Here is a 14,739-nt window from a genome sequence, read left to right as displayed (position 1 = left end):
CAGCTCCGGCCACGCCCTCGGTGCGCACGCGCGATAGCGCCGACCCCCCTCCCCCGGCGTAAGACTCCCACAGAGCGGGCGGACGGGCGGGCATGCGCACGCCACCGTCTACGTCGTAGCGAACGAAGCCGCGCTGCCTGGTCCAGAGGGCGGGGCTGTCAGTCAAAGTACACAAGCTACTCTGGTAAGTAGCCAAGGCTTCCAGAACCTTCGGTGGTTCGATGGGGTGTTGTGCCCTACGATCCTACCTGCCAGGACTAACAGAGGGTGGAAAGAGACCCTGGAGGCTCTCCCGCGCCGGGCGTGTGCAAAGCACTGTCCTCCGACTGAGCATGCGCGCGGAGGGTTGGCGCCTGCGCAGTGGGGCGGCCGCGAGCCCCCTGATTCCTCCCGAGTTGCTGGGTGGGAAGCGTGCCTTGGGTGGAGTCAGCATAACCAGGAATAGTGTGCTGCTGACTCCTCCCCGTCCCGGTTCTTCTTTCCACCCTGAGGTGCTGCCTCTATTTGATTTGGGTGATAACCCGTCTGTTGAGGTGGAACACACTGGAAGGATCTGTGGGTCTGACAACAACGGTTGTCATAATTAGCCATCGTACTGGATCCGATCGACTTAAGTATCTGGTTTGTTCTAAGACTTAGTTTTAACAAAACTTTGTTTTGTTTTGTTTGCTTTTAAGAAAATAAGCATAGGGGGCTGGAGAGATGGCTCAGCGGTCAAGAGCATTGCCTGCTCTTCCAAAGGTCCTGAGTTCAATTCCCAGCAACCACGTGGTGGCTCACAAGCATCTAAAATGAGATCTGATGCCCTCTTTTGGCCTGCAGGCAGACACACAGACAGAATGTTGTATACATAATAAATAAATAAAATATTTTTAAAGAAAAGAAAAGCATAAATTAATTTATAAGTGCAAGGTCATTTCTGTCTTACACAAAGTATTTAACCGAGCCATATGTGTCCCGCAAATGTTCCTTTTCCTATGAGCTGTTCTGCTGTTAGCAGCCCCAAGGTCCAGGATGCTCAATTATCAGCATTCAGCAAACTCTACTGAGTGTTTCTTATGAGCCTAGCAGCCTCCTGGGAAGCAAAGTTATATACTCCACACAGTGAAAACAACCGGAACGGACTGACTTTCGTGACTTTGACCATCTCCGCCCCCTGTAGTCTCTACTGAGCTGCCAGCTCCTGTTCTATGATTTATAAATCATTCATTCGTCCAGGAAACATTATGATAAGGCATTTATACGATGCCTCAAGGATACATACGCGATTTGTGTCCTGCTTTCCAACTTGACAGGATCCTTTCCACTGCCTTCCACATACTAAGCAAATGCTCTACCACTGAACTGTTTGTCAGACGAGATTTTTACATGTGTGTGTGCCCATGCATGGAGAGCCTTGAAGCTTATGTCTGATGTCTTCTTCCATAGCTTTCATAACTTCCCTGAACCCAGAATGGGTCCATTCCCACTAATCTAGCTACCCGTCCTGCTATTGGGAGTTGTTTATCTTTAACTCCCCAGTGCTGGGGTTACAGGCAGCTCCCACACCTGCGAAGCTGGTAAGTGAGCTCTGGGAACCCCCAGCTCCTCCAGTGCAAGCACTTTCTCCCTCAAGCCATCTTCGCAGACCTGGTGCAGAGCAAGATGAGAAGTGAGCATGCCAACTGAGGGTGTAGCCCAGAGGTAGAATGTGTGAGGTGCATAACAGATAACGCTGTCAGCCTCCCAAGCAGACAGCTCCTTCCCTTCCAGGAGTCTCAGCATAGCTATGTCAAAGAGAATCTGAAACACTGGGCTCTGCGTCAGGAAAACTGGGTGTGATAGTGCATGCCTCAATTCCAACACTCAGTAGGCCAACCCTTCAGGGTCTGGGCTACAAAGCAATAGTCTAAATAAATAAATAAAAGCAGGTGCCAGTGTCTATTACTGGTTTTTGTTTTTTCTTAAGATGTTGTTTTTCCTAAGCCTGAAGCTGTTCTAGTTGCTTTGCCTGTATTGATCTAATCTTTGTAACACTTCTATAAGGTTGGCACTATTGATTCCATTTTACAGGTGAGACGTCTAAGGAAGAAAAAAGTCAACTGATTTGATTTGTCCAGTCACACAGCAGATAGCAAAGGCAAGATATAAACCTAGGCAGGCAGGGTTTTTTTTGTTTGTTTGGTTGGTTGGTTGGTTTTGGTTTTTCAAGACAGGGTTTCCTCTGTGTATCTTTGGCTGTCCCTGGAACTTACTCAGTAGACCAGGCTGTCCTCTATCTCACAGTGATCTGCCTGCCTCTGCCTCCCGTAGTGCTGGGATTAAAGGCATGAGCCACCATACCCAGTGGCAGCCAGTTTTTTAATAGTTTATTATTGTTTAATGATTTATTTACTTTTATTTGCATGTGTATCTGTGTGTGTGGTGTGTGTGTGTGACCAAGGAGGCTAGAAGACAGCAGATTGACCAGGGCTGGGGTTGCAGGTGAATGTGAGCCACCAAACTCCAGTCCCCTGCAAGAGCAGCAAGCACTCTTCACCTCTGAGCCAACTCTTCCGCCCCCACAGTCAGCCCTCAGTCGCTGTGCTCGCTTGCCCTCGTGCACAACAGCGTATCAGCAAGCCATTGCTTCAGACATTAGGTGACCTTTAGGAAGTCAGTGGTTCCCGTGAGCTGTGTGAGCATGCTATGAACATACTTAAATGAGTGGCTACTTAGAATGACACTAATCACTTAGTTCATCGCTATGCTCAGCATTTAGAGTCTAGGGTTTGTTGTTAGTTTAACTTCTGATGGCATTCAGAACTAGAGACTGGAGATGTAGCTCAGGGTGGAACATGTGGAACATTCACAGGACCTGGCTCCTCCTCCAGCACCAGCAAGAGAAGAAACAAACAAAAAACCTTAAGCATATCTTTAGAACCAGGGATCTTACTTGTGTGTCTCTGCGTCTCAGCAGAAGACAGCTTATTTAAAGTTAACCTTGCACTGATTTCGAGCTCTTTTTTCACCCCGACTGTTTTTTATATGGAGCAATAGTAGTTTGGAGAATTGGGAAGAAAATAGGACAAAAGGAAGTTCCTTTGATGACCTCCAGTTACAGAGTCACTGTGGCTAGCCTTTGAAGTTAGCTGGCCACTGCTTGGGTGCTCTGTCAGGCAGCTGATCTCAAAATACAAGACACAAAGCATTCACAACTAAATGGAACATTATCAGGGTGGAAGTTGAAGAGATCAGAGTTTAAAATCTTAATTGAGAAAAATAAACAGTTCTCAAGGGGTTCTGCTCTGAACTGGGGGGAGAAGTAAATCCAGAGCTGCTCTCTGGGGAAGAGGCCGAATGGTCTACATGCTTTATTTGATCCCACCAGGAATCCAGTTAGAGATTTGAACCCGGTACATCAATACTTAAGTCTCTTTTAAGGAACACTTAAAATTTTACCAGGCTATGTTTTGAGCCAGTATGGTGCAAAGGAGCAGTTAGAAATCCCACACGAAAGATTGCTTGCCCTGATGCCTATGAGTACAGTTCAGAAAGTAACCCAAGAGCAAAATTAAAAGTGTCATCACTGAGCTGGGCATGGTGGCCATGCCTTTGATACCAGCACTGAGAAGCAGGCAGGGTTCTGTGAGTTTGAGGCAACCTAGACTACATAGCAAGTTCTAGGACAGGACAGCCAGGGCTACATAGTGAGAGCCTATTTAAAAACAAAACTTTCTTTAAAAAGTTAGAAAGCTATTAATGAGTTTGCCTTTATAATAGTCTATTTCGTTATTCCATGTCAGTGTTCATTAGTGCAACCTATGGGTGACCATATGGTGGAACTAGAAAGCAAGCTCTGCTTCTCTGACAGCCACATGTCACTGCCACGTAGTTGGGAGACAGCAGCACCATCTCAGACGTCTTTACAGTTTTCCTCAGAAGGAAGCCTGATGCTCTGGACAGAAAGGATTTACAGGAACGTAGCATTCTCTAGTATTTTTCTGTTTTATTTTGTTTTTAAAAAATGAGTTTTGACATTGTAAGCATTCTCAGTTGAAACTAGAGCCTCAAATGATGGAAGCCTGTGCCCCACCACTGAGCTCTGTTCCCCAGGTATGCCAGAACTAGGGGGAAGCTTGAGTGAAAGCCACTCAGCAAAATTTTCTGTGACCGTAACAGAGGGGAGCTGTTTCATGGGGGCCTTTGTTTGCTTTGTTTTTCGCTTATTTGTTGGGTTTTTGTTTGGTTTAGTTATTGTTTCAGTTTTTAGTTTGGTTTTTTTTTTTTTTTTTTTTTTGAGGGATCCAATATATCCCAGACTGACCTGGAACCAAAGGTGAACATGAACTTCTGTACCTCTGCCTCCCGGTGCTAGAATTTTACTTCTTTGCCTCCATGCCTTGTTTATATGGTGCTAGGAACTGAGCCCAGGGCTTCCTGCATACTAGGCAAGCACGCTACTAACTGAAAAACATCCCCAACCCCGGAAAATTGATTTTAAAGCTCATTTTTAAGCCAGACAAGGTAGCGCATGGCTGTGATCCCAGCGCTTGGGACACTGATGAAGTGACGTTGCCTTGAGTTTCATTCAGGGCAGACCAGACTACATAGTTCAGACCTTCTTTATAAATAAATAGTTAAAACCTATGTGACGTGAAAATAAGCCATTGTCTGTTGTTATTGAAACAGACTCCTGGCTATGTAGTCCCCTGCCTCAGCCTCCTGACAAACTGGAACTTTCCATACTGGTGCAGATCACTGCTGCCATGTAAAGTCATTTGTTCACTGAAGTACTAGAATCCATTTTCCGCTGAGAGACCACGAGCCACGTGGTTTCACTGAAATTGTATTTAGCATTTAAAAGTGGACATATAGCTCTTCAGTTACAGTGATAGCCACATGAGCCTGAAGACCGCCTTATTGGACAGAACTAGACTATCAAAACATTTCCATGGTAACAGAAAGTTCTAGATGGCATAAACAAAATGGTAGTAACCATTTTAAAATTTATAGTAGCCAGGCCACAATAGCACACACCTTTAATCCCAAACACTTGGGAGGCAGAGGAAGGTGGATCTCTGAGTTAGGCCATTCTGGTCTACAGAGCTAGTTCAGTACAGCCAAGACTACACAAAGAACCCTGTCACCCAAAACAACAACAAAAATGTGTGTGTGTAATGACTTCATATGCGTCTGAGATCATGTTCTTGTTCTGAAGTTTTGTAGGAAGTCAGCACTGGAATCTGGATTTTCAGATATGATGGCACAGGACTAAGCCCACAGATACTCAGTTCATAAAGAGCTGTGATTTCTGAGATCAGTTCCTGAATTATTTTGTTCCAGTTTTTGGTCGCCATCAAGTGTTAGATTTAGGCATTGCATTTAGGTGAACTGGTTAACAGTTTCTCAATGAAAGTGCCAATATGTATTTCCTAACCGATTCCCTTCCTTGGGAACAGAACACTATGTTATTTTGGACTCTTATTTGGAAAACTTGATAAGTGAACTTCTTGGTATGGCTTAGTGAGGACGTACCCAAGACAAACTGTCCTGTGGAGCAGGAATATTTATCCTTGGGTCCATTTCTGCCTTGGCACTGACATATCGCCCTTCATAACTCATTAATCATCCACACTCAATCCAAATGGTACAACTTGCTAATGGGAAAACTAGGACTCTTTTTGTTTAATCTTTTTTTTTTTTTTGTGGGGAGGGGAATCCTTTTTTTGGACATGGTTTCTCTGTATAACAGCTCTGGATATCCTGGAACTTGGTTTGTAGACCAGGCTGGCCTCAGACCCACAGAGATCTGATGTAGGCACCTGCCTCTGCCTCCTGAGTGCTGGAATTAAAGGCGTGCACCCACCAGACCCAGCTTGACAAGCTATTCTTAAACATGTTTTTACTTCAAAACCTAAGTGACATTATTTAAAAAAAAAAAAAAAAACTATATTCGGAGAGAGGATGGGGAAAGCTGGCCGTACTGGGCTAGGATGAAATATAATCAACCTGACTTTTATACACCTTCCGGTTGCTGTTTTCTTTTTCCTCTAGTGAAGAGAGAATTCTGCTGGAGGGAATGGCTGCCTCCTCGTCCTCGTCGTCAGCTGGCGGGGTCAGTGGGAGCTCTGTCACTGGTTCTGGCTTCAGCGTTTCAGACCTTGCCCCGCCGCGGAAAGCTCTATTCACCTACCCTAAAGGAGCTGGAGAGATGTTAGAAGGTGAGCTCACGCTGTGTTTGCTGAGTACTCGGCTGCAGACCTTCAGTGCATGTGAAGTGTAAAGTAGGGGGATGCGGGGCTCAACCAGGGTTGGCACTCGTGCCAGGAGCCCTCTCCATGTCCAGCTCCAGGTTGCCTTGTTGTGGCACCTGTTTGATGTATTTTCTTTTTAGTGAGTATCTACAGATAGATTAACCCCCGCCAGACAGGCCCGAAAGGAAATGAAAGGCAACGCATATACCTCTGTGAAGGTGACTCTTGTGGCCAGCCCACGGCAGGACATCACTGTGTGACTGCATGGTTTTTATAGCACTGGAGACAGATTTGCAACCACCATCTTATCACACACTTGCAGACTGCCTGGCTAGAAATAGGTCACAGGCAGTGGTCATGAAACAGTGCTGGCGACTGGAATCCATCAGGTTCATGTTAAGCTTGACTGGTAATTCATTGAAGGAGCATCAAACTCACAAGAGACACTTAACTTAAAATGAGCATGTCTTGCTTGGCAGGTGAATCTCTGAATTCTAGGCCAGTCTTGTCTACATAGTGAATTCAGGCCAACCAGGGCTGTACAACGAGACCCTTTTTCTTTTCCAAAATGATAAAATGCGTGTATCTGGGTTCGCCCTAGAGAGCCTAGATTAGACTAGGACAGGAATCTTTGGTTTTTGACCAGGGTCCAGGGCCTTCTCACGAGGGAGTCTTTCCATCCTTGAAAAACATTGGCAAATGCTTTTACATGTTTTGAGCCATTAAGAGCTCAAAATCACTTGAGTCAAGCATTTTTGTGTTGAATTATAAAATGGTCTTTTCTGATTTAAATCTTGCACGGTTTGCATGGATATATTTTAAACCAATTAGAAGATGTCTCTGAGAAAGGCACCCACTATATTTGGGCCTGGTTTTTTTGGGGGGGGGGTGATCATTTATATTTATATCAGATATTTTAAAACAGTTTCAGGTTAAACAATGCCAAACACCATAACTGGTTTTTTTCCTGTAGTGTTGGAGATTAAACCCAGTGACCTCATGCATGATAGGCAAGCATTCTTTGCCCCAGCTGCATGTCTAGCAAGCCAGGACAAACAGAAGAATCATTTGTGATAGAAAAACAGGCAGAGTCTAGCACCATAAGGCTCTGGGGTAGATTGCTTACGACTGGTAGTGAAGCAGCCGGCCGTGTGTGGTCTGGGAGGTGGTGGTCAGCCATGCGCACTTCGGCCCTTGTCTTTTTGTTGCCTCCATTTGTGTTAATACTCGCTAGGTCTGACTGGAAGTAGAGGCTTTGTCTCCATGTTTGGCACGAAAAGTAAATCTCAACTATCTGTAGCAGAGATGTGTCAAGAAAGTTTCCCACAGAACAAATAACAAGTTGAAGGCACTTAAGTTGCTTAGTGGGCTTTATAGAGCAGAAGAGAATCAGTGTCGAACACTGCTTCAAGAAGGAGTCATGAAGCTAGTCCTAGCTGGTGTCCTACAAGGTTTCATCGCCTCGTGGGGAATGGATTGGGGTCTGTGGTAGAATAGATATGTTACATTTAAGTGCACAGTTGTGACCCTCCTGCATCCCGGTCACCTTAAAAACTGCTTACACTTAAAGACAGACTGGGCCAAACCAAGGATCTGATATACCATTTAATATCGAGAATAGAGAAAAGGACTGGTGAACCATTTCACCGAGTTAAAGGTGCCTGCCACCACACCTGACCACCCGGGTTTAATCCCTGGGTCTCATGATGGAAGGAGGGGACTGACTCCCAAAAGTTGTCTACCGACCATTCCACAACTTCCAATGAATGAATGAATGAATGAATGAATGAATGAATGAATAAATGTCAAATTATAAAAATTGAAAAGTCCACCATTACCCCACAGTATATGCTGGGGTGTGATTCTACTTTACCTCCCCTCCAATGACTGCCACTCCTCTGTTCCACATATGCCTCATCTCCATGGATACTGAGGTCAACAGGTACTCGGGTCTCTTCCGGGAAATGGCATGGTATTTACATATGACTGTACATATCCTTCCCTGTAGCACTCCTAAATGTGCGTTGACAATGGTGTCAGATTTGGAGGTGACACTGTTGTACAGTGAGTGTGCATCTCCTTGAACTCTTTATCCTCCCCCTACTTCCCAAGTGCTGAGATTACAAGTCTATATTACTATGTCTGGCTTCTTCCATGTTGGGGACTAAACTCAAGGCGCAGTGCCTGCTAGATAAGGTACCTTACTTACCAGCTGAGCTACGTGCCAGGCCCGTTCTTCATACATCAGTGTCATGGAAGAGGAAAGTGGAAACAAACTATAGTGATGGATTCAGGTAATCCCAACACTCAGGAGACTGAGACAGGAGAATGGCTGTGAGTTCAGTGATAGCCTGTGCTACCTAGAGACTTCCATGCCAACCTGGGCAATGAGTGGGACTTTCTAAAACGAAAGGGAACAGAGCAAGGTTGGCTTTGAGAATAAGGAACGAAAGCTTTAGGAGTCATGGTTGGGTGTGTGTCAGAATCCCAACAGGTTCAACTTGATGTTGCCTGCTCCTAAATCTAGGATAATAAATCCAAACAACCTGTAGTTAACCTCTCACATTAACTTTTTGGTGCATCTGCTGTCTGCTAACAGCAGTAAGAAGCAAGCTTTAACAGTCTCCTACCCTCCGCTGAGATTGTTCTCACCCAGTTATTAGTGAGCAAATGAGAGGCTGCCTTCCAGCCCAGAAGTGCCTATATTTGAGGAACCTCACAGGCCACTGGTTTATAAATCACCCGGGATTGTCTCATTTCCTACTGTGAAGTAATACCCTTCAATGAATTTCCGTAGCCTTGAATTTAATGGAATTAGTGTTAGATGTGGGCTCGTTACTGAACATTTTCACCCTGATGCACTGCTGCCCAGTGTTTTGATTACAGTTGTAAATAGAAAGCAGGTCACCTGGCTGACTCCGCTGGAGAAATCCCAACCTTTAGATCGGTAGATGTTACAGCAGATAGGGTGTGGCTTAAGAAGCAGTGGACTTTGTAGTTAACACAAAGCTACACGTGCGCGGGATGCATCTCTCTCAGGCCTGAAGTATGTGGGTACCCAGGCACCTTTTTGGAAAATGTGCTTCTATATTTTTGCCTTGGACCTCATCACCAAGAAAGATGGGCCAGTGTGATAATTTATGCATTTTATCCTAGTGGGAGGCAGCACTTCCAGGAGCTTTCCCACGGGCCACTTGATCCTTACAGCCCACTTCCCACAGTTCAGGATCAAACCACCTGGGAGGCCAGCTCTGCTTCTCTATGCTTTGCTCTTTGCAAAGTAAACCCTGAGTTGTACTTGAGCTCTTAAGAAGGATGCCAGTGTGTGTGTGTTGTTTACCTGCAAGAACATCATAAACTGGGCTGGAGAGATGGCTCAGCGGTTAAGAGCACTGGCTGCTCTTCCAAAGGTCCTGAGTTCAATTCCCAGCAACCATATGGTGACTCACAATCATCTGTAATGAGATTTGGCGCCCTCTTCTGGCGTGCAGGCATACATGGGGGCAAAATGTTGTATACATAATAAATCTAAAAAAAAAAAGAACATCATAAACTGCTTCGTTGATGCCAACTTCACGCAGCTCCCTTCCCTGGGTGGAACTGGAGTTATCTACTGCTCTCTGCTCTTACATACACATCATGATGTCATCAGCTTGTCTGGATCTTTACACCAGTCAGAAGCAAGGGGTGCAGCTGAGCAGCAGCTAGTACACCTGGCATGAAGGCAGTGCTCTAGGCTTGACCCCAGCACCACGAGAAAGAAGGATGAGAAGCCAGGAATGGGAAAGAAACGTGAACTTTACAGACTGCTCAACCTAAGAGTGATTTCGATCTCTCTCCTCTTCCGTTGATTTGAAGTTAATAGACATAGCAGGAAGCCTTTTTTGGTTGTGTGTTCACACCATTCAGATAGTCAGTAGCTGTGCTTTTCCCTTTGACTACCAGGACTTGGAAAGAAAGGTTTGTGTGAAACTCAGCGGGAGGCCAGAATGTGTTGGTAGTTCCCTGTCGCTAAATCCCCGTGACACACCAATCCACGGCTGATGAGTGCTGACGGCTAGCAGTGCTAGTGTGAACTGCTACCTTGAGAGAGACAGCTGTGTCCTCTCTTTCCGTTTGTTTGAGAACTTTGCTAATGAACCACCTGCCCCGGGGGTTTTGCTGTCCTTTAAAACATGGAATTTTCCTACGTGAATTGTCTTTGGGGATGTGTTTTGCTGGATCAGCCTTTGCACTGACGAGTGTCAGGTTTCTCAATCACCCTCTGAGTATCACGACGACTGAGCTAGCCACCTTCTTGTTGGCAGGTCTTGGCATCAGCTCAGTGCTAAGGTCTGGGCTTGCACCATTCCCTTATCGTCATTCAAATTACATGCTTGGTTCAGTTGAAAAGTCAGGGCTACAATTTGTGTTTATAGGATGAAGTTTCCCAGCAGGGTTTTGTGATGGTCATGGTGATACAATTTGATATATTAAAAGCCGACAGCTGTTTTCCCCTTGGCTCTGTTTTTTTAGAATAAAAGTGATTGGCGTTTTGTCCTAAGTCACACAAGTACCACATAGCTGGGTGTGTCAGCTGCCTCGTTTGCCTGCTGTTCAGTTCAGGAAGGGGGCAATGGTGACCGGGACATCAGGCTAAAGTTTCTTGTTTTTGTTTTTGTAACACTATTTTTGAACTCTCAAACAAGTAGGACTATTTTAATATCCTAGCCATAGAAGAGCAGCCTTTTCGGAGCAGCGTTCTAAAGGACCCCTCTGCTCACACCAGAGGCGCCTTAGACCTCAGCTGTAGAAGCGGGAGAATGGGCAGGCTCGCTTGCTTTTCCGGAATTTATTAAAGCTAACGCCTGTGCCCTTTCTCTTGTAGATGGCTCTGAGAGGTTCCTCTGTGAGTCGGTGTTTAGCTATCAGGTGGCATCCACGCTTAAACAGGTGAAACATGGTAAGTGCATGAGCTGCCGTCCTTCCTACAAATGCATGTTCATGGGAAGTGCATGAGCTGCCTTCCTTCCTACAAATGCATGTTCATGGGAAGCAAGGGGCACACGTTCTGAAAGGTCACTGTGCTGTGACAGAAGCCACAAACTGTTTAAATGACTTTCTGAATTGAACACTCTTAAGATCTTGTCCAGATTAAAAACCCCCATGGAGGTTTGAAGTCCTGGTTCAGTTCTTTCAGGAGTCGCTGCTTCCTGCTCCTCTGTTCCTTTACCTACCCTTTGCGAGACCCCTTACTGCTTGCTGCCCTGGTGTCCGTGCAGCACCTGCCCTGTCCACGCTCTGAGCGCTCGGTGACACATACACTTCACCAAGTCTCCATCATGGATCAGGAACCATGTCCCCTCCTGCCTGCTCCTCCTAGCAGAAACCCAGGGGAGCTTCTGGATGAATCCCTGTGGCTTGGAGAGCAGGGACCTGTTTACACTGTGTTTTTGTTTTTAGGTGTCTCCTGAGTGCTGGGGTTACAGACATAGCCGACAAGTCTACCTCCATTTTTTAGAATCTAGCGTATACTGAGAGAGTGATGACGGGCAGTGTCCTTTTCCAGTGCTAGGGCTCACACGAGGAGCGTGACACTTGCTGGCCATGTGCTCCACCACTGGGGCTCAACCGGCCTCTAAAAGTGGGGTTTTGTTTTGTTTGCTGCTGTTAGTTTTTTGTTGATGTTAGTTTTGATTTTTTTTTTTTTCTGAGACAGGGTTCTGTGTGTATTCCTGACTGTCCTGGAACTCATTCTGTAGACCAGGCTGACCTTGAACTCAGATCTTGCCTGCCTCTGCCTCCCAAGTGCTGGGATTAAAGGCATGTGCCACCACCACCCAGCTGTATTTTTTTCCTTTATTATTTTTATTACTCTTATTTCCTCACTCTAGAACTCACTATGTAGCCCAGGCTGGCCTAGAACTCTGAGCAATTCTCCTACCTCCGCTTCCCAAGTGCTTGAACCACCACTCCTTGCTTCTTGCTACTTTTAATCTTCTCTCTTTCCTGCCCTCCCCCATCTGTGTGTATCTCCCTTTACTGTATCTGTTGCTCTGTCTCCCCTCACCCCTGTCTCTGTATGTGTTTATGTCTGTCTGTCTTTCTCTTGCATGTGTGTTTTCTTTACTTTTTTAAATGAAGACAGGGAGAGTTTATTAAGGAATTTGAGAGTCTTGCTACAGGGAGCTACTTCCATACAGAAATAGAACCCTGCTTCCTTTTGGGGGAAATGGACAGGAAACATTAAGATACAGATTTTAGCATAGAGATTTCTAGAAAGAGAGACCCTTAGGAAAAGGAGAGTATACCCAGGAGCGTCACACCCGTATTTCTTAATAATTGCATTTAAAATTATTTTAATATAAAAAGCTTTCCAGACTCAGAGAAAGAACAGATTTGTCAAGGAAAGGGTTGAGCCTGAAGGGAGATAAAGGGATGGGGGACCTTGATGGATTAACACAGCAGGAGAAAATAGAAAAACATTCAGATAAGGGGCTGGAGAGATGCCTCAGCAATTAAGAGCACTGGCTGTTCTTCCAGAGGACCTGGGTTTCATTCCCAGGACCCACGTGGTGCCTGGCAAGCATCTGTAACTAGTTCCAAGGGATATGACACCTTCTCCTGACTTCGTAGACACATACACATATACACATAAATAATAAAAAATAATGAGAATGAGTGGATTCAGGAAGACACCCAGTACCAACCTCTGACCACGAGGTGCCTGACACATGCACACACGTGTATGTACACACATCAAGGGCAGTACTCACGGAAGCTGATGCAACTCAGTGGTAGCACTTGACCCTAGGTTCAGTCTCCACCATTGGAAGCAAAGGGGAGAAGCAGTGCAGATGAATGGAGAATAGCTGGAAGTGTTCCTGGTCTTCAGACCTACATAAAGTCAGGCCCCATTACCAAATGTCAAGTGGGAAAGCCCAGCCACAAGTTCTAGACCAGGGATCACGTTTGTGAGTGGTGACAATCTCATGGGGAATTCCCTGTTGTTTTCTGCCCCTTCTGACTCTTTACAGATCAGCAAGTTGCTCGGATGGAAAAACTGGCTGGCTTGGTGGAAGAGCTGGAGGCTGATGAGTGGCGGTTTAAACCCATCGAGCAGCTGCTGGGGTTCACGCCCTCTTCGGGTTGATGTCGCCTACATGGTCGTTCCTAGGGCACAGCCACCCAGAGATTCACAGCTGTACTATGAGCTGCATGTCTGAATTCACATCCTAACTTGGTTCCTCTGTTTCTATTATTAGGCCACAAATGCTCATGTGAGATGTTACTGAGAAGTCTTTCACATGTTTGCTTCTAAAAGTATTGGGAGGCAAGTGCAGGAGGATCTCTGTGAGTTTGAGGCTAGCCTGATCTACATAAAGTTCCAGGACAGCCAGGGCTACATAGAGAGACCCTGTCTCAAAAATAAAAAAGGTAGCCGGGCAGTGGTGGCGCACGCCTTTAATCCCAGCACTTGGGAGGCAGAGGCAGGCGGATCTCTGTGAGTTCGAGGCCAGCCTGGTCTACAAGAGCTAATTCCAGGACAGGCTCCAAAAGCTACAGAGAAACCCTGTCTCGAAAATAAAATAAAAATAAAAAATAAAGTATTGTGGATCAGATTAAGGCAGTCCTCTTAGGGAAACAGGAGGGTTGGGATTTCAGAGATAGTTATACGAGTCTCTCAAGCCAGACACATGCCAGAGTTCGCCAACTGATGGCACGTGTGCTGTCATTCATAGAGCACCTGGAAGCTTTCACCAGTCAAACCCAAGGTCAGGATCCGTAGTCTCATGGTCATGGCCCAAACATTTCTTATCACAGATGAGTATGATTTCAGCTCAGGGTCTATCCAGATGGGGGATTTTAAGGTGTTCTTTCTCCCTCTGTTCTTAGACATTTAAATGTTACAGATTATATTTCTCGCCTCTTATGATATGCTAAATGGTGCTACCCCACCCCGTCCCTGCACCCTAAAATTGTTTTTTGAATTTTGCAGCACTTGAAAAAATAAAGTGACCTAATTCCTTTTAGATCCAGAAATCTTTAGTCCAACTCATTGGGGATATTCTGAAGCCAATGAATCTGTAAGAGTTCCAGATTGACACACTTGCCCTTTCAAAGTCCGAGGGATTTGGGACAGAGAAAGAGGTCAGATTACTTTCTTGTTAGAGTCTAAAGTCATTTCTCTTAAATAAACAGTAGATTTGCTTTGCTGATACAGTGTCCACACTTCCTGCTGCCTCAGTAGGTATGATTGATTCTTCCGTTTGTTTGGATCCTTGTCTTGCTCTCTAACGAGGCTGGCCTCAGACTCATAACAGTCCCCCTGCCTTAGCCTACTAAATGTTAGGATTACCCTCATCTCTTCACTAGGTTTTTACACGATAGTAGAGGAAAAACCTGGAAGATAAAGAGGTTGCTTTTGTGCCTATTCATGGTACCCCACACTTGACAATTAGGCGGATTACTATTTTACACACAGATTTGCCCTAGCCAGCATTTACCTTTCTGCTCATCAATTAATAATTTGCACCTGATCTGC

At 45.5% G+C, this 14,739-nt stretch overlaps 2 protein-coding genes across 3 annotated transcripts in view; one reads left to right on the top strand and one right to left on the bottom strand.

Annotated features, from left to right (window-relative positions):
* Positions 1 to 341, bottom strand: part of Ascc1 (activating signal cointegrator 1 complex subunit 1) — an 87,993-nt gene extending 87,652 nt beyond the window's left edge. For both annotated transcript variants that reach the window (XM_057751802.1, XM_057751804.1), the window contains exon 1: positions 249 to 341. The gene's annotated coding sequence lies outside the window, so the exon portion shown is untranslated. The remainder of the gene's footprint in view (positions 1 to 248) is intronic.
* On the top strand, positions 60 to 14,413 carry Anapc16 (anaphase promoting complex subunit 16). Its single transcript, XM_057751808.1, has 4 exons — positions 60 to 184; positions 6,016 to 6,182; positions 11,083 to 11,157; positions 13,232 to 14,413. The coding sequence occupies exons 2-4, from the start codon at positions 6,041 to 6,043 to the stop codon at positions 13,345 to 13,347; spliced, it is 333 nt and encodes a 110-aa protein (XP_057607791.1). The 5' UTR covers positions 60 to 184; positions 6,016 to 6,040; the 3' UTR covers positions 13,348 to 14,413.
* Positions 14,414 to 14,739: the final 326 nt, after the last annotated feature.

Source organism: Chionomys nivalis, chromosome 19, assembly GCF_950005125.1.
Source record: "Chionomys nivalis chromosome 19, mChiNiv1.1, whole genome shotgun sequence".
NCBI lineage: Eukaryota > Metazoa > Chordata > Mammalia > Rodentia > Cricetidae > Chionomys > Chionomys nivalis.
This window is presented reverse-complemented; position numbering and strand designations above follow the sequence as displayed.

Excerpts from the sequence above, each read along its gene's own strand:
- Anapc16 (XM_057751808.1), top strand. The coding sequence starts at position 6,041 with ATGGCTGCCTCCTCGTCCTCGTCGTCAGCTGGCGGGGTCAGTGGGAGC. Across the intron at positions 6,183-11,082 it reads AGCTGGAGAGATGTTAGAAG|ATGGCTCTGAGAGGTTCCTC; the intron begins GTGAGCTCACGC and ends TTTCTCTTGTAG. Across the intron at positions 11,158-13,231 it reads GCTTAAACAGGTGAAACATG|ATCAGCAAGTTGCTCGGATG; the intron begins GTAAGTGCATGA and ends GACTCTTTACAG.